General features: G+C 41.2%; 1 protein-coding gene across 1 annotated transcript in view; it reads left to right on the top strand.

The window, feature by feature from the left end:
* LOC107584741 (mucin-19-like) overlaps window positions 1–19,241 on the top strand; it is a 29,722-nt gene that overhangs the window by 2,131 nt on the left and 8,350 nt on the right. Inside the window, 33 exon segments of the mRNA XM_016271458.1 lie at window positions 330–522; window positions 635–754; window positions 947–1,067; window positions 1,407–1,542; window positions 1,646–1,723; window positions 2,113–2,182; window positions 2,305–2,436; window positions 2,576–2,719; window positions 2,800–2,894; window positions 2,986–3,118; window positions 3,451–3,687; window positions 3,771–3,811; window positions 4,043–4,197; window positions 4,351–4,381; window positions 4,497–4,739; window positions 4,961–5,117; window positions 5,255–5,365; window positions 5,514–5,655; window positions 5,778–6,565; window positions 6,567–7,193; window positions 7,386–7,535; window positions 7,649–7,858; window positions 8,544–8,782; window positions 9,100–9,286; window positions 9,422–9,629; window positions 9,773–9,951; window positions 10,289–10,358; window positions 10,610–10,719; window positions 13,821–13,852; window positions 13,960–14,110; window positions 14,253–14,290; window positions 18,675–18,782; window positions 18,918–18,957. Of these exon segments, the coding sequence (XP_016126944.1) occupies window positions 330–522; window positions 635–754; window positions 947–1,067; window positions 1,407–1,542; window positions 1,646–1,723; window positions 2,113–2,182; window positions 2,305–2,436; window positions 2,576–2,719; window positions 2,800–2,894; window positions 2,986–3,118; window positions 3,451–3,687; window positions 3,771–3,811; window positions 4,043–4,197; window positions 4,351–4,381; window positions 4,497–4,739; window positions 4,961–5,117; window positions 5,255–5,365; window positions 5,514–5,655; window positions 5,778–6,565; window positions 6,567–7,193; window positions 7,386–7,535; window positions 7,649–7,858; window positions 8,544–8,782; window positions 9,100–9,286; window positions 9,422–9,629; window positions 9,773–9,951; window positions 10,289–10,358; window positions 10,610–10,719; window positions 13,821–13,852; window positions 13,960–14,110; window positions 14,253–14,290; window positions 18,675–18,782; window positions 18,918–18,957 (5,476 nt within the window).

Consider the following 19,241-nt stretch of genomic DNA (forward strand, 5'->3'; position numbering starts at 1 on the left):
ATATATATATATATATAACACACAGTAGCAACATTTTAAGATTTACTGGACTGAACTTCAATTTATGAAACCAATAAAATGTTTATTTATTTATTTTTACCATAGCATTTTCATAGATTTTATCATTACAATTACTTTCTATGAACTTTCTATGAAGCCTGTTCATATAATGCATTATAAAGCTATTCTTAATGCAATACTTTGTGTGTTATGTTTGTGAAATATGCAATGGATTACGAGAAGCTAAAATACTGGCAATAAATATATACAAGGCTCCAAAAAATATATTAAAATCCACTGATTGCGTAATTTTATTTTATTTTTTTTAGGTTTGTAAAGATCTTTTGTCCCATGCTTACGAATGTCTCGCCACTAAATATCGAACCTACCTGACCCTGTGTTACAAAAATATGAAAGGATTATGGCATCAAGAAGCAAACTGCTCATTTTTTAAAGAGCTCTCGCTTATGTGTGGGAGTTCCAGTCCAGTGTGGTCAGTGTGGAGATCAAAAAGCAACTGCTGTAAGAACCACATTTTATAATAAGTTAATTTGAAAAGTTATCATATATATATATATATATATATATATATTACAGTGTTATTAATAATACTAATACTTAATCTTGTTTGTAGACCAACCTCACTGTCCTGGAGACTTGCACTATGTAGAGATGGGTCCTGCTTTCCCCCCAACCTGCAGCAACCCACATAATTATACCACAGAACTCACCAGCACCTGCCTGCCTGCTGAAGGTTGGTCCTTGATTAGCAGTAAAAAGGGAAATATGTATTTACTTTACTTTACTTCACTTCACTTCACTGAACAAACCAGTGATGCATTAAATACAATTAAAAATTGTGTATTTATTTAATATCTCTTTTATTTACTATCTTTTTATTTCCTATCTATTTTGTCCATTTTCTCTCTCTCTCTCATAATCACAGGAAAGGTCCTGAATGATCGTGTTGATGGTTACCATTCCATAAATGTGGAGGAATGTCCATGTGTGCATGCAAAGATAATGTATGCACCAGGGCAGGAGCGCAGAACAAAGTGCCAGACCTGGTAAGAATTTTTTTATTAATAGCTTCCTTTACCAATTCTGGACATGGTAATTATTTGCCAACAAGATTTTAAATAATTCCATTATTACACTTTTTAATTTTTCATTCGAATAATTTACTTGGCACCTTTCTGAACAATTTTAAACATATTAAAATATTTTTTATTGAAGTATTACTGTATACTGTTACTGTTGAAATCATACAAGAACATACAATCATGCAAGGTTTTTCAAAAGACAACATTTTTGTACGTAAAAATGTAAGTACATATTATGAGCTTTCGATAGAAATCAATTTTGAAAACCGCTTGAGACATTTTTTGGTGTTTTTATCCCCACAGTACCTGCATCAGAGGAAATTGGGCATGTTCTAGAAACACATGTCCAGCCAAGTGTATTATTGAAGGCCAGTTCATCACTACATTTGATGGCAAACAGTATTCTATGCTAGACAAATGCACCTTTGTGGCTGCAAGGGTAACTGAAATGGAATATAACACTATTTTATTTTATTTTTTTGCAATGTGTTATTTTCTGATTTTCTGATATTAAAATGTCTAATATTTGGCATGTCACCCAGGGACTTAACTGGACATTGAACATTCAGTATTCTGAGCAAGGTGTTGTCATAGAAAAGGCATATCTTAATATCAACCAGGTTTGTCTATTTTCCTTACCAACACTTGCAGGTTGTTTTCTATGTGTATGTATGTGTTGATGACAAATTTGCAGAGATTTTAAGTGTCCGTTTTCATATGCTGTAACTGGAAAGTTTTTTGATTTCACTTTATTTTAAAGTGACATTGTTAGAGTTTAATTACACAAATAAGTCCTGAGTAATATTAATCAACTACATGTACTTACTATAGGGTTACGCTTAGGATTAGGGTTTAGTTTTTAGGGCTAGTTAATTGCAATTATGCATAATCTACTTTTACAGTAAGTGCATGTTACTATGTCACCTTAAAGCAAAGTGTTACCAGGTTTTCACCACCTTCTGACATCAGTGTCACTTCTCCTATAAACTTAAAGATGTTTTAATTCCAGGAAAGATATACTTTTTCTGCAAACAGCATACAACTGAACAACATAGAAATCAGTGACCTATCACAGACTGGTAGGCTCTTTTAGAATTTGTCATATTAGATTTATAAGTTTGAAATATTCATATTACCTTGACAAGTCTGAAACATTAACATTAGCTTTACAAAATTGCTATGTTACTGGCTTTTGTTTCAGAGTCTACCAGAGTCTTTTGGCAGTCTTCAATGTTCATTCAAGTTCAGACTTCATTCGGCTTGAAAATGCAAGTTCAAGTGTCTCCAGAAATTCAAATATATCTGAATTTGCCGCCAACCGCAAATACCAAAGGTTTGAATAATCTATATTCATGCAAGCCAACCTCAAGGCACATTACAGCAATTTAGCAAAATGTAGTTATATATACAGTAGAACTCAATGAGTCAGTTGAATTTGAATGTTGTTATTAAAGCAAGTGCTTTTATTATAGGTCTTTGTGGAACTTTTAATAATGACACAAGCGATGACTTCACTACTTTTAGCGGTATCATAGAAAGTTCGGTTCAGCTTTTTGCCCGGTCCTGGTCAATGGGCACTTGTACCCTAATTACTGGATGCATCAACACTGAAAACGGTAAGTTTCATTTAGCCTAACTGCTTAACCATATCAAAGTTATTTTCCAAGATAACCACTGATATTCATTCCATTTAAAGAGATATTTGCAGAGGAGAACTGTGACCAACTGACAGATCCAGAAGGAGTGTTTGCTGTGTGTCATGATTACGTTCCTGTTTCGCCCTATGTCGAGGCAAGGATATATTCCTATCCATAAACACATTTGATCATTTTGAAATTCATGGTAGTTTTCCTGTTATTAATCTGTTTCTGATTCTTCTCAGGCATGTGTGAAAAGAACATGTCAGTGCTCGACTGCATTACAGGAATGTTTGTGTGTCTCCTTTGGTAACTACGCAAAAGCCTGTGCAACTCAGGGAATCATTGATAGCGACTGGAGATCAGAAATAAACTGCAGTGAGTGACAAGCTTTTATTCAATGAATGGTTTTCAATTGTATTTCTGTAGGTGCTGCAGATAATTTTTATAAAAAAAAAAAAACAAGAAAGAAAGGAAAATAAGCTCTCATCATTACAGCAACAGCATCTTTGCACCCCCCCCCCCCCCGAAATGGCTGAAAACGCGTCCTTAGCACAATTAACCAAATTTTGTTTTGCCATTTTTTGTGATATATTTACATTTTACTAATATTTTTTTGTCTAATTACACTGTAACAACATCACATAAATTATATATATATTTCTTCTTAATTTTTATTTTGGATTTTTGTATATCATTCCGGGTTTCAGTTCCTTTGTGCATGGGCAACCTGAGGTTTGCTTACGCAGCGTTGGCATGTAACCATACCTGCCGTTCCCTCTCGGGCCCTGATCCCACCTGTGAGGTGGTGGATGACCCTGTGGAGGGGTGTGGATGCACATCAGACTCCCACCTGAGCAACCAACAGACCTGCAGCCCTCGTTCACTGTGTAGCTGCCACCATCCTGGAGGTGTCACACCTCCAGGCCCAGTGGTTATCGGTGGACGCCAGTGGTAAGGGTGATAACAACTCCGTTCAAAAAAATGTTATGTTATGTTTATGTCATGTTGAGTACATTTTGTATTACAGCTTGTGTGAAAATGGGCAACTTCATTGTCCTGAAGTTTGCAGTAAGTGAAATCATCCCTTTACATTTGGAAAAAACAACAACAACAAAACACAACAACATTAAATTACAGAATACTGAACCAGTGCCTTTTAATGTGTGTATTTAAATATATATATACGCACATATATATATATATATTTTCCAAATTTGGCATTATGACATCTTGCTATATGCTGTTCATACTGTTCATTTTCTGCAAGGGTCTGAGTTAAATTGCTGATGTTATTCACAGAGTGATGGCAACAGCTGCATCAGTGGCTGTTATTGTCCGGATGGCCTTTTTGAAAATCATAATGGTGGTTGTGTGACTCATGAAAACTGCACCTGTGAATTCAGTGGGAGAGTGTATGAAACTGGGCAGAGTGTGGAGACAAACTGTAAAAAATGGTAAGAACAGTCTTCTAGCCCTGACCTTGGTTCGTCTGAAAGAAGAAAGTCATATACACCTAGGAGGGCTTGAGGGTGATTAAATCATGGGGTAATTTTTATTTTTGGGCAAACTACCCCTTTAAGAACATATCTATCTGATCTCCTCAATAGGACAAGGTTAGGGATAGAGTGGACATGTAAGGTTAGGACTATGATAGTTTGATAAGAATGTTGGTTCAGGATCAACAAGGAATACAGATCCTGAAACATGAGTGGTGAAGATATGCAAATGTTCTCTTTCAACTGTGGAACTTTAGGGCCGAGTGCTAGGGCTTTGTGGGAACTTTGATGGGAAGGTGACAAACGACCTTCTGACAAGCATCTCCTCAGAAGTTTTCAGTGTTTTGGACTTTGGGAATAGTTGGAAGACTGCAGCTCCGCCATGCTCAGATGTAACCCATGAAATATTTCCTTGTGAACGACACTCCTACTGTGCAGCCTGGGCCCAGCGGCGATGTATGATCCTGAGATCAGACACCTTTATAGATTGCCATCTGAAGGTACCTTACAGTGCCATTAGTTAATTAAATAAAGTTATTTCTGATGTTTAATCTTGGCTCATTGACTTTAACTAAATAAAGCACTGTTTCTATATCAAACATTTCTGACCATTAAGTTCATCAAACTCTTTCTGAGTTTGGAAGTAGGTTCAGGTACACAATATATTTAATATAATACATTTTTTGTCAGTCAGTAACTGTTGCTGTCTTATGAATACTAGGTGGATCCAGAGGCTTATTACCAGGCCTGTGTTTTGGAGTCCTGTTCTTGTGAGTTTGAGGGAAAGTTTCTCGGCTTTTGTACTGCTGTCTCAGCTTACGCAGAGGCGTGCAGTGCAAAGGACGTCTGCATCAACTGGAGAACCCCAGATTTGTGTCGTATGTATTGCATTCTACTATAATCATTGGATTGGACTTTGGAAACAATTAAGAATTTCCCAGCATTTCCTGGTAAATGCGTACCTGGGTTATTACTGAGCTAGTCAAGTGATTAGAGTGTTTGTTCATCTCCACAGCGGTGTATTGTGACTATTACAATGACGTGGGCCAGTGCACCTGGCATTACAATCCCTGTGGCCAGGTTAAGACCTGTGGCACTAAGAACCGCTTTACAGGAAAACTTGAAGGTATTTTACCCCTTTCTGTTCCTGTTCCTTGGTTCTACTGTTGTACTGCAGTAATTTATCTGTACTGCTAGACATTAGAAACACAGAAACTATTTAAACATGTTATTTAAATATGTTTTTAAACACCAAACAATGCATGACATTTCAGGTTGCTACCCAAGATGCCCTGAAAAGACGCCATATTATGACGAAAACTTAGGTAAATGCACCGCTTTGGACAACTGCACTTGCAACTTCATGAACAGAGTGTTTTCATCTCCTGACGAAATGTGTACTTCTTATACATGCTGGTAAGCCATTTTGTAGACTCTTCTTGTAATGATGGAAAGAAAATTAAAGATAAAACTTTTATTTTTATAAATGTATAAAACTACAGACTTACCATTAATTAGTTTGTGTTCTTTTTGCTTAGTAAATGCCTTGATGGACAAATTGTCTGCACTCCTACATTTACATCTACAACTACGACTACAATTTATTACACATCAACATCTCAGCCATCTACAACAATAACCCACACAGCCACAACACAACCACCAACAACTCAGAGCACAACACAATACATAAGACCAACAACAGAATACACAACGAAGCCAACAACTGAGAAGACAAAAGAATCTACAACTCCAATTAAAGACACAACTACAACACAGCTAACAACAGCTGTGAGCACAACAGAATACAAAATCACAACACAACCACCAACCTCACAGAGCACAAAGGAATACACAACACAACTATCAACTACAGAGAGAACAACAGAATATACAACCACAACACATCCACCAACAACTGAAAGTACAAGAGAAACATATACAACTCCAATGGAAGAAACAACCACAACACATCCACCTCCAACCGAGAGGACAACAGAACACAGAACCACAACACATCCATCAACGACTGAAAGTACAACAGAATCATATACAACTCCAGTGGAAGAAACAACCACAACACAACCACCACCAACCGAGAGCACAACAGAACACAGAATCACAACATATCCATCAACAGCTGAAAGTACAACAGATTCATATACAACTCCAGTGGAAGAAACAACCACAACACAACCACCACCAACCGAGAGCACAACAGAACACAGAATCACAACATATCCACCAACAGCTGAAAGTACAACAGATTCATATACAACTCCAGTGGAAGAAACAACCACAACACAACCCCCACCAACCGAGAGCACAACAGAACACAATCACAACACATCCACCAACAACTGAAAGTACAACAGAATCATATACAACTCCAGTGGAAGAAACAACCACAACACAACCACCACCAACTGAGAGCACAACAGAACACAGAATCACAACACATCCACTAACAACTGAAAGTACAACAGAATCATATACAACTCCAGTGGAAGAAACAACCACAACACAACCACCACCAACCGAGAGCACAACAGAACACAGAACCACAACACGTCCATCAACAACTGAAAGTACAACAGAATCATATAAAACTCCCGTGGAAGAAACAACAACACAGCCACCAATTTTACAGAGCACAACAGAATACACAACCCAACAATCAACAACAAAGAGGACAACAGAATCAGATACAACTCCATTGGAAGAAACAACCACAACACAATCACCAACTTCAGAAAGTACAACAGAATACACAACACAAGTACCAACAACTGAGAGCACAACAGAATATAAAACCACAACACAACCACCAACAAGTGAGAGCACAACTCAACCAACAATAGCGACGAAACAATACACAACCAGAACTCAGGCAACTACTGGAACTACAACCTCAGTAAAATATAGCACTTCAGTGTCAACAGTGTCCACAACAGGTATAAAAGCCCCTACAAATATAAACTTGTGTTAGAATGAGCATTTAAACAATGTTTTCTTGAAATATAACACCAGTAATATCATAATAAACACAAAGTGGCAAAATATTGTGAATGTACTAAAAAAAACTGCCATGCAAATGTATTTTGTTCTTAAGTTTTTGTTTTGTTTTTTGTTTTCATTCCCACTAGAATTAATAATAGTCACTGGCCCTGTTACCACCAATCTAACTACAAGGTCACCTCAAAAACTGTATACGACTATTAATCCTACAATTACGACCCCTTCTCTGACATCTGTACTCAGTACTACAATACCTACCACTGAACACACAACTCCAGGTAATAGTACTAGTCATTGAACTCACAAATACACTACTACATGATAACATAACCCCAGGGCTTACTGCTGCTTAAATTACAGATCTTATGTTTATGTCTTTTTTTTTAATTAGTGTGTGAGTGTAAAGATGTGATGAGAAATCAAAGCTGGTCATGTGGAGAAACTTGGAGAGAGAATTGTGCTGATAAAGTCTGTAAGGCTGGAGTGATTGAGGTAAAATCTATTACTTGTCCAACACCCACAATCAAGACTTATTGCCCAGGAAACAAGATGTCTTTGGTCAAAGATAAAGAGACTTGCTGCGAGAGCTGGGAGTGTGATTGTAAGTAAACTGACTAATATTGACTAAACCAGATTACCTGATTAGTTAGTAGTGTGGCTATATGTTTGTCTAGCCTAATGGTTCTCAATTCCAGTCCTATTTTGCACATCTATATTATTTATCACAACTGATTCAGATCATCAGCTCATTAGAAGAGAGCTCAGAGCATGAACTGTGTTCCAATTGACAAGGTCCCTACACAGTGTTAATTGCTCCCTACTCTCTGAGCATGGGAAATCCATTGAAGTTTACTTCATTTCGGAACATTCATTCGTGGTTTTGCACTATGCCACTGCCTGCAGCATCTTCACACACAGACTAAACTTATTAGAGAAGTGTGAAGTGTGACATATTATACCTCTGAAAATAAATACAATTTATATTCACATTATACAATTTAAATTCACGTCTTGCACACTTTAATGCCATTTGAATGGTACATATACACTCCCTTCGAAATGGAATCATAGCAGAATGTCATGTGAAGTCCAGGGCACTTATGGTCGAATAGAACACACATCTAAAGTAATAAGAGATACATACAAAACGTATGAAGACTGGAATTGAAAATAAAAAGGGACATTGGGAAATTAATTACATTAATTAATTTATTTATTTTACAAATTTTTAGAAATGTTTGTATCATTTTGCTTCAACATCAACTTTGATCTGTTTTCGTTCTCAGGCCAGTGTCAGGTTTATGGAGACCCACACTACATCTCCTTCCAGGGGATCACATTTGACTTCATGGACAACTGCACATACACTCTAGTGGAGGAGCAAGTACTGCAGCACCGATTAAGCATTACTGTAGACAACTACTACTGTGTGCCGGAAATTGATAATTCCTGTTCTAGGGGAATCACATTAAAGTACTGGAATGACATTGCCACACTTATGGTAACAGAGGAGTTCACGGTAGAGGTAGGTTTCTAATGACATTTAAAAATATGCTATTCTACTAATGTACTAATGTATTAGTGTCACAGAGCCATACATTTGATTATGTATATTTTATATTATCAATACCAAATGACATATACTATTATTTTTTAACCAAACATCTCTGAATGTTCAAAGAAAATAAACTCAACTCAAGCTCAAGAAACTCTAATATCTAACAATAAAATAGATTTTTGCCCCAAACCCACAGTTCTCTGCTGGTCTATTTCTGTGAATGACTGGGGATGATAGTTCCCTTGAGCTTTGATGATAAGCAGATTGTCTCTATCTTTTTCCAGTCTACTTTGAACCAGGAGATTATAAAACCACCATACGAAGATCAGGTCTTCAAGTTTGAAAGCAGTGGTAGCCAGGTCTACATGTACATCAAGCCTATCCGTTCCTATGTTTCTCTCACACCTTTCAACAATCTGTTAATCAACCTGGCAATGGAGCACTTCCAAAACAACACCCAAGGACAGTGTGGTACGCCATTAAAATCATTTAACCTTTGATGGAAAGTAATTGGCACATTAGACAATGTATGGTTCATGGTACATAGGATATCACAGACTTTAAAGAAATTGTTTTATGGCACTCATTCTCCATTTGACTTCATAGGTGTTTGTGGTGGGCAGTCGTGCATACGAAGAAATGGTGTAGTTGAAGATGACAACTGTTGTGATAAGACTGCATATGATTGGGTTGTAGAAGACCCTCTGAAACCCTACTGCAAATCTGCACTCACCAGTGTTCCTTGTGTCCCTACCTCGGCACCTCCACCTCCACCTTCCTGCAATCCTACAATATGCGACCTCCTTCACCATGAGTAAGCCACTGTTGGATATTTTTAAATCCACTGAGGTCAATAAGCATAACAGCTCGGTTATGGAAATAAAAATAAAAAAACAACTTGGTGATATTTTTTGGCTTATTGCATTGTAATAATTGGTGCTAACATCTTTTACTCAGAGTGTTTCTGAAGTGTGGTGAAACGATCAATCTTATGGCTGTGGAGAAGAATTGCCAGTTTGACTACTGTTCATACAATAGTCGTGTTGGTGCCTGTTCCTCTCTGGAGTATGCAGCATCAGAGTGCAAAAGGATTGGTATTTGTGTGGACTGGAGATACCTTACCAATGGCTCCTGTGGTAAGAAAACTGTATGAAAGCACAGTAGCACGCTTATATTTTTGTACATTTGTGTACTGATGTCTACAACATATCAACATCATCTTAATACCTAATAGTTTACATATATACATGCTTAAATACCTGCAAGTCTTTACGAATCCTTTGAGGTTCATAAAAGTTTGAATTTGTGGAATTCATAGTTTGATATTGTAGGATAAGTTACTGTAATTTTACTGGCCAAAACTTTGTTTTCTGTGTGCATTTGATATGGTAACCTAATCTCCAATAACAAAATGCTTTAGTAGTAGACTTTCAAAGCGTCGTGCTCTTCTAATAATATTCCACTGTGTTTTAGAGATCACATGTCCTGAAGGAATGATGTACAACGAGTGTCAAGAGTCTCCAAATGATGTCTGTCAAGGCGGGTGAGAAAGATTTTACTTTAAATGATTCAAGCATTCCCAGATTTCAAGCCCTGCTTCACATTTCACCTTGCAATTAAAAGATTGAGTTTCAATGAAAAACTGCCAATGCACCACCTTTTACTTTGTGTAGATTTTTTCTTTTAAATAGTATTTGATTTGATTTGATTTTGCTTAGGATTAGGATTGCATGTTTGCTGCTAGGCATAATGTTTCATGTATGACCTCATGCCCATCTCCTATTGTCTCCTCAGTGTTCGCGTGCCTGCAACCTATGTGGTTGGTCTGAGATCAGGTTGCTTTTGTCCAGATGACCAGATGCTTGCAGAAGAACACAAGAAAATATGTGTGTCTGAATGCACAAGTGAGTGACGAATTCAATCAAATACTACAAAACAACAGTTTTTATTTAATAGCCAATCCCGAGAGCAACATGACAAAAGTTGTGTTACGATAATATTTTTAATTGAGTTCTCCTTCAAGATCTCGAGCTGTGTTGAAAAGCTACGGGAACGGCTTCAGCGTGACCACGCTCTGAATCACATGTGTAATCAGTCCAATGGATGGGCGAGACGTCACGGTGTGTAACGACCAGGATGATGTAACGGGTGATGTAATGACCAGGAAGCTTAAAAGCACATGCGGTGGAACCGGCGTCAGCTTTCTGTCATTCAGCAAGCGCTCTGTGTGTGTGTCGCTATCTGTTTATGAGTCTTATTTAGTGTTGTTTGTCCACTTATAAGTTCCATTATGTCAAAGCTTCAGTCAAGAGAAGCATTTGGGCGAGCAGGCAGCATTCAGGCTGTATGTTCCTCCCTGCCCGTGCTATATTTCGGGTGGGGACACACACAGTTTATGTGTTGTCTGCTTGGGAGTGAAGCACGCAGAGTCAGCTCGCATTGCAAGCGTTTTGTTACTGCCTTGCTTTGCTCTCAGAGGGCTCTCTTTGAGGAGGGAGCCTTCACTAGCATTTCTCACGGTGCCGAGCTGTGGCTGTGCTCGTGGGTTCCACAGTCGGCATTCAAGGGGCTGACTGTGCTTTTCCCGCTGTTAAGTGCTCCGCTCTCGCCAGGCACGCTCCGAGGATTGTGTCCGTGCCTGTGATCTTGCGATTCCGGTCCCGCTTCTGCTGAGGTACGGCGGCGACTAAGATCGCAGGGATCACACATGATCTGGCGGACAGGTTGGAGACGTCTCTTCCTATATCCACCCGCGTTCCCTAGATCTAGAGCTCGTTCTCGAGGCTCGGAAGCCCGCACTGCGGTTTCTTCCCACTCTGAGTGAGAGCTCGCTGCTGCAGCTATTTTTCTCAGAGGAGATTGATATTGTTTGTGTGACCAAGTGGCTCGCGCGCTGCCAAGGCAACACGTGTATTACATCATTTCGGTTTTTGATGTGAATCTTACCACACCAGACCATGTTTACTCGTTTGATTGTTTGATTGCATTTAATTCTGAGGAATAAAATGAAGTATTTATCTGATTATGAGAAGTTAGATATACAGGGGCTCTTGGGATAAAAAACTTCTCGAGTGAGAGCACGTGTTTACCTCTCTTCCTCTGAGGAGGTTGAGGCGGTCAGCGGGTGCTGCTGGGCGGGAGCAGTCCCAACCTACCGTGTTCCAGCTCCTCATTCTGGGGGCGTCACTTCTCGTACTCCGCAGAGTCTAGAGTCATAGGGGCGCTCCCAGGCCGAAGGCTTCTAGTGGAAGGCGCTTCTGCGGACCGTCATTCTCGCTGGATAGTCTTCGTCTAAAACGTCCTGACGCCCAAGGTCTAGGACTTCTGAGGGCCAACTCCCTCTGGGGAAGAGCGGTGTACACCGCATTACATGCTGCCCATCTCTCTTCAGTGCCCTCAGAAGATCAGTCTGCCAAGCTTGCCGGTGTTCCAGGGCACAGTGGTCTCCGGCGAGCGGTTCTCTCAGTTACCGCCCGGAACCGTAGCGGAGCTAAGGGGCTCGCTACCTCCATGGAGGTCTCAAGAGCAGCTAGTATGGTCATCCCCTGTCGGTTCGCTGCTTCAGGGCACCGAGCTAGCCGCTCTAAGTGCACCCAGAGGCCAGTCTCGTGAGACTGGTTACCTTAGTATGTCACCTGGCGGTGTGGGAGGCCCTGCCAAGCATGTCTCCTTGGGTCCTGCCCAGAAGTCAGTCGAGTCTTCCTAGCAGATAACGCGGGTTTGAGGACCGTCATTTTCAAGAGGAGACTTCACCTATGAGGGTCCTGAAGCTATGGCTCAGGACTTCGGAGGGCAGGCCCCTCTGGGGAAGAGTGGTGTACACCGCATCACACGGTGCCCATCTCTCCTCAGTGCCCTCAGGAGATCAGTCTGCCAACCCTGCCAGTGTTCCAGGGAGGAGCGGTCTCCGGCGAGCGCTTCTCTCAATTACCGCCCAGGCTTTGTCTGTACGCTTTTCCCCTGATTGCTCTGCTCCCGGGAGTTCTGGAGAGAGTGCGCCGGGATGGTGTCCGGCTGCTGTTAGTAGCCCCATTCTGGCCGGGCCGAGTATGGTTCTCGGACCTGATTTCTCTTCTCGATGGCTCTCCATGGGAGATTCCTATCAGGAGGGACCTCCTCTCACAGGCGGCGGGCATGATATTCCACCCCCACCCGGAGCTGGAAGTTATGGCTGTGGCTTCTGAGGGGGCACAACTCATAGCTCCTGGTCTCTCAACCGAGGTTGAGACCATCCTCCAATCCAGAGCTCCCTCAATGAGGAAACTGTATGCCCTGAAGTGAAAACTTTTCACTTCTTGGTGCGGAGACCGCCAGCTCAACCCAGTCAACAGCCTAGTTGGTACAGTTCTGGAGTTCCTGCAGGGCCTTCTTTCCGCAGGGTTGACCCACTCCACGTCTACGTGGCGGCCATTGCGACCTACCGTGCCCCTATTTGTGGCCAGTCAGTGGGCAGACACCCCCTGGTTTTACGTTTCCTCCACGGTGCGCTGAGGCCTCTGGCCAGAGAAGCTTATGCTAAGCGGTGGATCAGGATGCTATTCCATAGCCACGATTCCTCTGATCCCCCCTCTCCGTTGGGGGTCAAGACTCACTCCTTTTGAAGTTGGCCTTCTCAGGGCCATACTTCCAGCATCCCTGTCAGCGCTTGCTTCATTCCTAGAAGTTGACGCCGGTTCCACCGCACATTCTTTTAAGCTTCCTGGTCGTTATGTCACCCCGCCCGTGACGTCTCGCCCATTCATTGTACTGATTACACATGTGATTCAGAGCGTGATCACGCTGAAGGCGTTCCCTTAGCGTTTCGACGCAGCGTCTCGTTCCTTTCAGGGAACCATGGTTACATGCGTAACCTGGAGATGATTTTTTTTAAAATAAATTATATATATATATATTGCAAAAATACTTTGCTAGTTTTCCTAAATAATCAATGCTTTATGCAAATAACATCTAAATTGAGTCATTTAAATATGCAAATATATTAATTTCTTATATATTTATTTTTCAGCATGTAAAGGGCCATTGGGTGAGCCCATGCCGGTAAGAGTTCATTTAAAAGTAAAACCACAAACTTCTGTTTAAGAATATCTGTAAATAGATGTTTATTGTGAATACTGCATAACAGTAATCTTTCGTCTTTCTGTAAGGTGGGGGCAGTATGGGAATCAAACTGTCATATATGCACATGTAATAACCAGACTAGAACTGAAGAGTGCATACCCAAACCTCGAGATCCCACTCCAGTCTGCAGTGTCTACTCCAGTCTGGTCTCTGATTGCTGTGACAATCAGATCTGCGGTAATGTTGCTATCTTCCCACAGAATAACATAGTGTAGAGTGCCACTGGTGCCACTGGTGCATATTCTTTTTAATTGATTATTTCATGAGGTCCACTGTTGTAAAAATAGATTTAGAGTATGTTTTCTTTGATTTTTTACAGCTGAGAAGATTTGCGAGTACAATGGAATAACTTACAAGGTAAAGGAAATAGTTAACATATTTATTCACAATGTTCTGCCCTCTTATCAAACGCCCTGCTTGATTTGGCAGACAGATAACGCCTTCCAATAACAACAGAAGCAAGGAATCTTTTCTCCAGCTTTACTATCAATCTAGGAATAACGTAAAACTGTAAACATACAAGAAAATACAAAAATATAAGCATGTAAATCAATCACGTGATCACATAAGACATAACAATCCTTTTATACAGAGAATGACTAGCATCGCATCATCAGAAATAGATCGCACAATTTGCACGATAAAGGCAATAAGGTTAACATACGGCGTATAAAGAGTTAACTAACACACAGTGCATAGAATCACAATATAGAAATGTTTTCATACCGAATGTGCCTTTGGATCAACTTAAATCGGGGAATGATAGCAGCCATAACCGCATTGACTTCTCTGCTGCCGCTGGAGATCTGACTCATAATTATGACATCGTCATATAACACTCTACAAACTTACATGCAGTACCCAACTTTGAACAGAGGAGGGTGCCTAACTATGACCTTTAAATTAGACTAAATATCAAATGTTCTTGTAGAACAGCACACTCCCCGTCTGGTATTTAGGGAATGCCAAACATATACTCCAGATTATCTGAACATTCTATTCAGAGTCTTCCTGAAGAAGGAGTACTATCTCGTTGATCGGTCTCAGGAACAACTTAGGTCCTTTTTTTCCAAAGATTTTTACTTGAACCTTTCGAACTCTCCCATCTTGGCTGGGATAAGTTTCTGTTATGATGCCCAAGGGCCTGTCATTCCGTTTGGATTGGGAGTCTTTGAGCAGAACTATGCATCCTTTGGAAACGTTGGGTTGTTGATGTTGCCATTTTGCGAAGCTTTGCACCATACGCCACTGTTGTTTGTACAGGTCAGATTTCCCAAAATCCCCAGGTGGAACTGAGCAAGTACCAGTCTTTTGGGTAAGTAGTGTGGCAGGTGTTAGGATTAAAGGATCTGCTGGATCGGTTGATACAGGAATCAATGGTCTGTTGTTTATAATGGCAGTGACTTCAGCCATAAAGGTGGTAAGTACATTGTGCGTGAGTTTGGAGGATGTCATCTGAAGAAGCATAGAATCCAAGATCCTGCGGGTAAGCCCAATCATCCTTTCCCACGCGCCACCCATGTGCGACGAATGCGGAGGATTGAATGTCCATATACAGCTGTGATTGGACAGGAATTGTTTCACCGCCTTTTCATCCACATTAGAAGGAATTTGCAAATCTTTACAAGCTCCAATGAAATTGGTGCCTCTATCAGAGCGAATCTGTTTCACAGGTCCCCGGATAGCCAAAAACCTCCTCAAGGCATTAATGAAGCTGGAGGTATTTAGGGACTCAATCACTTCTATATGAATTGCTCTGATATTTAGACATGTGAATAGCACTGCCCATCTTTGGCTTTCTGCATGGCTTTCTCTTGTCTTACAAGCAGATACTGACCAGGGGCCAAACACATCCAGTCCCACATGTGTGAAGGGAGGCTCTGCACTGAGTCTGTCAGTGGGCAGATCTGCCATTTTTTGCGTTTCACAGCCCCTCCTGAGCTTGCGGCATACAACACAGGAATGGATAAGACTGCTCACACGTCTTTTGCCTCCTATTATCCAATAGCCGGCAGATCTAATTGCTCCCTCTGTGAAGTGGCGACCCTGATGATGTGTTCGCTCATGAAAATGTCGAATTAGCAATACTGCCACATGACCTTTACCGGGTATAATAAGAGGTCTCTTCTCTTCAGAGCTTAGATCCGCTTTAATCAGACGACCTCCGACTCTCAACAATCCGCTTTGATCAATGAAAGGGTCTAATTTCCGAAGCGTACTAGCTTTTGGAAGCGTCTTGTTCTGTCTGAGACACTGCAATTCTTCCGCATACGTCTCCTGCTGTATCGCTCGTATGACAACTTCCTTACTCTGAAGTATTATGTCAGTGCTTAGGGGCAATTTACAACAGTGCCATCCCTTGCATGAGGGATGGTTGTCGTTTTGATCTCGCTTGTAAGAGCGTGCAATGTGAATCAATTTGCCAATAGCTCTGATCAAACGATTCCAGTCAGAAAAGCGTTTGAATCGTTTTGAGACAGCGGTATACAACACTGTAACTAATGGACGAACTTCTGCATCTTGATCGGGATCAACAAGTGCATACGGTTCTCTAGGGAGAATTTCTGTTTTTGGGTGATGCAAAAACACAGGTCCGCTGAACCAAATGGTGTGTTGCAGTTTGGTTGGAGTTATAGGTCGTGTCGCAATATCTGCGGGATTTTGCACTGAGTTTACGTAACACCACTGTTCTGGACTAGTGCTTTTCCGAATTCTCTGCACACGATTGCTAACATAGACTTGGAATCTACGTCTCTCATTGTAGATGTAACCAAGAACTACCCGACTATCTGTGTAGAGGGTAATCTTGTTGAAGCTGACAGCAATCTCTGCTGTAATGGTTTCCATCATATTCACAGCTAAAACCGCTGCACAGAGTTCCAGACAAGGTATAGTGAGCTCGGGTTGTGGCGCTAACCTTGCTTTGCCTGTGACGAACCCCGTGTGACAATTACCATCTGAGTCAACTGTTTTAAGGTAAGCGACTGCTGCAATTACTGCCTCGGAAGCGTCAGAGAATACAGAGAGCTCTATGAACTTGCCATCTAACAAAGATGTGGGTCCATAGCTTCTTGGGACTTGAACATGTTGTAAATCTCTCAAGGAATCTCTCCATATTTCCCACAGCTCTCGCTTGTTCGCAGGTAAGGGTGCATCCCAATCAGTAGTATCCTCAGTCAATTTCCTTAGCAGTATTTTGCCTTGAACTGTGATTGGAACCACAAATCCTAGTGGGTCGTACAAGCTGTTTATCACTGATAGCAGTCCACGCCTAGTGTAAGGCCTTGAGCGTGGGAGTTGACTGCCTCCACATACCTCTGTACAAGCTGAGGAAACCTCTGATTCCACAGACACGTCCTCACTCACTTTGTGAACCTCCGATGTAGGGGGTTTTGGATCAATCATCCATGGTACTGGGCCTGGATGGAGTGCTGCTATGTGGGTAACGCTGCCACATTCTGAACACTTAACGACCTGATCACAGTTCCTCACCATGTGTGAAATAGACCTGCAAAATTTGAAGCATATGCCTTGTTGTTTAAGCAATGCTTTCCTCTCTTCCATAGGTTTCATCCTGAATCCTCGACATCTGGACAGAGGATGAGGCTTATTGTGCAAAAAGCACTGTTTTGCTGGGTTTACCTTGTTTTTGGGTTACTAGCAGCTGATGGATTCTCAGTAGAGACCTGAGTCTTGTGTGTCAAGACAGCTCTAGGAAAAGCAGGTTTGTTTGGTCTGCGAGACTCTTCCTGTACCGTTGTAAGGGAGAAACTTGGATCATTGCGCATTTTAGCTTGCTGACATACAAAGTTTACTAGGAACTTAAAGGGTGGAAAAGAAACCCTGTAGTCCTCTTTGTATTTAGATCCCACTGTGAGCCACTTTTCTTGTAAGCTGAATGGCAATTTCTGTATAATTGGATTTACACCACGTGGTGCGTCTAGATAGGAAAGACGCATCAGATCACCATCCTGCTTAGCTGCTTGGATCTCCATTAGCAAATCTCCTAACTCACGCAATCTATGGTTATCTCTGTTCGCTATTCTTGCAAAATTCTCCAATCTCTTGAAGAGAGAATTCTCTATCATTTCCGGCGAGCCATATGTCTCGTAAAGTCTGTCCCAGATCAGACTAAGCCCTTGTAATGGATGATTAATGTGAACAGCTCTAATTCGTCTGGCATTCTCTGCTGACTCTCGGCCTAGCCATTTAACTAGCAAGTCCATCTCCTCACTTGGTGAAAGGTTAAGGTCCTTAGTGGCATTTATGAAGGATGCCCTCCATGCTCTAAAGGTCTCTGGCTGATCATTGAACTGCGTAAGGCCAGTAGACACTAATTCACGTCTTGCAATAAACTTGATGAAATCAGACATTTGATTATTTGCATATGGATTACCTTGATATAGTCCAGCTTGTGAAGGGGTATTTGACTGAGTCTGAGAATAGTCAAACGTTACTCGCCTGTCTCGGCGCCTTTCCTCGCTGCCTTAAAATGCTGCAGATGGTGGGTGATAGATGTCTGGGGGTGGCCGGGAGCATGCCTCATGCTAAACCGGGAGTGTAAAGCACACATCCGCAGATTGCGAAATGGCAGGGTACTGCACACTCTCTGCATCAACAGGCTGAGGACTTTGTTTTGTATAGTTTTAGAGTCCCCTTTAAAATACCTTGCTGTAGCTAAATTTAACACAAAATACATTGAAAAATGTATGTATATGTTCTCTTTCTCTGGTGGATTCAGGTGGGTGATCAGTGGACAGAACCTTCACGTCCTTGTGAGTCTTTCAGCTGTAGTCAGACAGGAACAGAGGTTGAGAAAACCGTGTGTCCGGTGCAAACCTGTGCTGAGGTGAGAATGACCAAGCTTACGTCAGTATCACAAATTGAATCAAATTTGTTGCTCATGTGCATAGCTGAGAAGTCTTTTTTTTTTTCGTTCTATCATCTATAAAATGTATTTATTATTTTTTTTATGTGTATACAGGATTTACGAGTGTGGGATGAACATCACTGCTGCTATTCATGTAGGTTTACACAAATGTTTCACTCTAGTTGGTCTTGTAATGGAACTGTACCATAGCACAGTGGGGTCTAGTTCTTCCCTGATGTCACCTCCATATGTTAACTGCAAGACCAATGTTAGCTTCAAGCCAAGGCAACTGTCTACTTTTCCAGGGACCACAGTGTCCAGGTGTCAAAAAACATGCTTGATTGGCATCATAAGCTTCAATTTGTCTGAAGGAATATGCAAGCGCAGGCATGCCTGAAGTATGGTGACACGATGTAGTGTCTCGTTCCCATATCAGGG

This window comes from Sinocyclocheilus grahami, unplaced genomic scaffold (genome assembly GCF_001515645.1).
Source record: "Sinocyclocheilus grahami isolate Dianchi unplaced genomic scaffold, SAMN03320097.WGS_v1.1 scaffold62.1, whole genome shotgun sequence".
Lineage (NCBI taxonomy): Eukaryota > Metazoa > Chordata > Actinopteri > Cypriniformes > Cyprinidae > Sinocyclocheilus > Sinocyclocheilus grahami.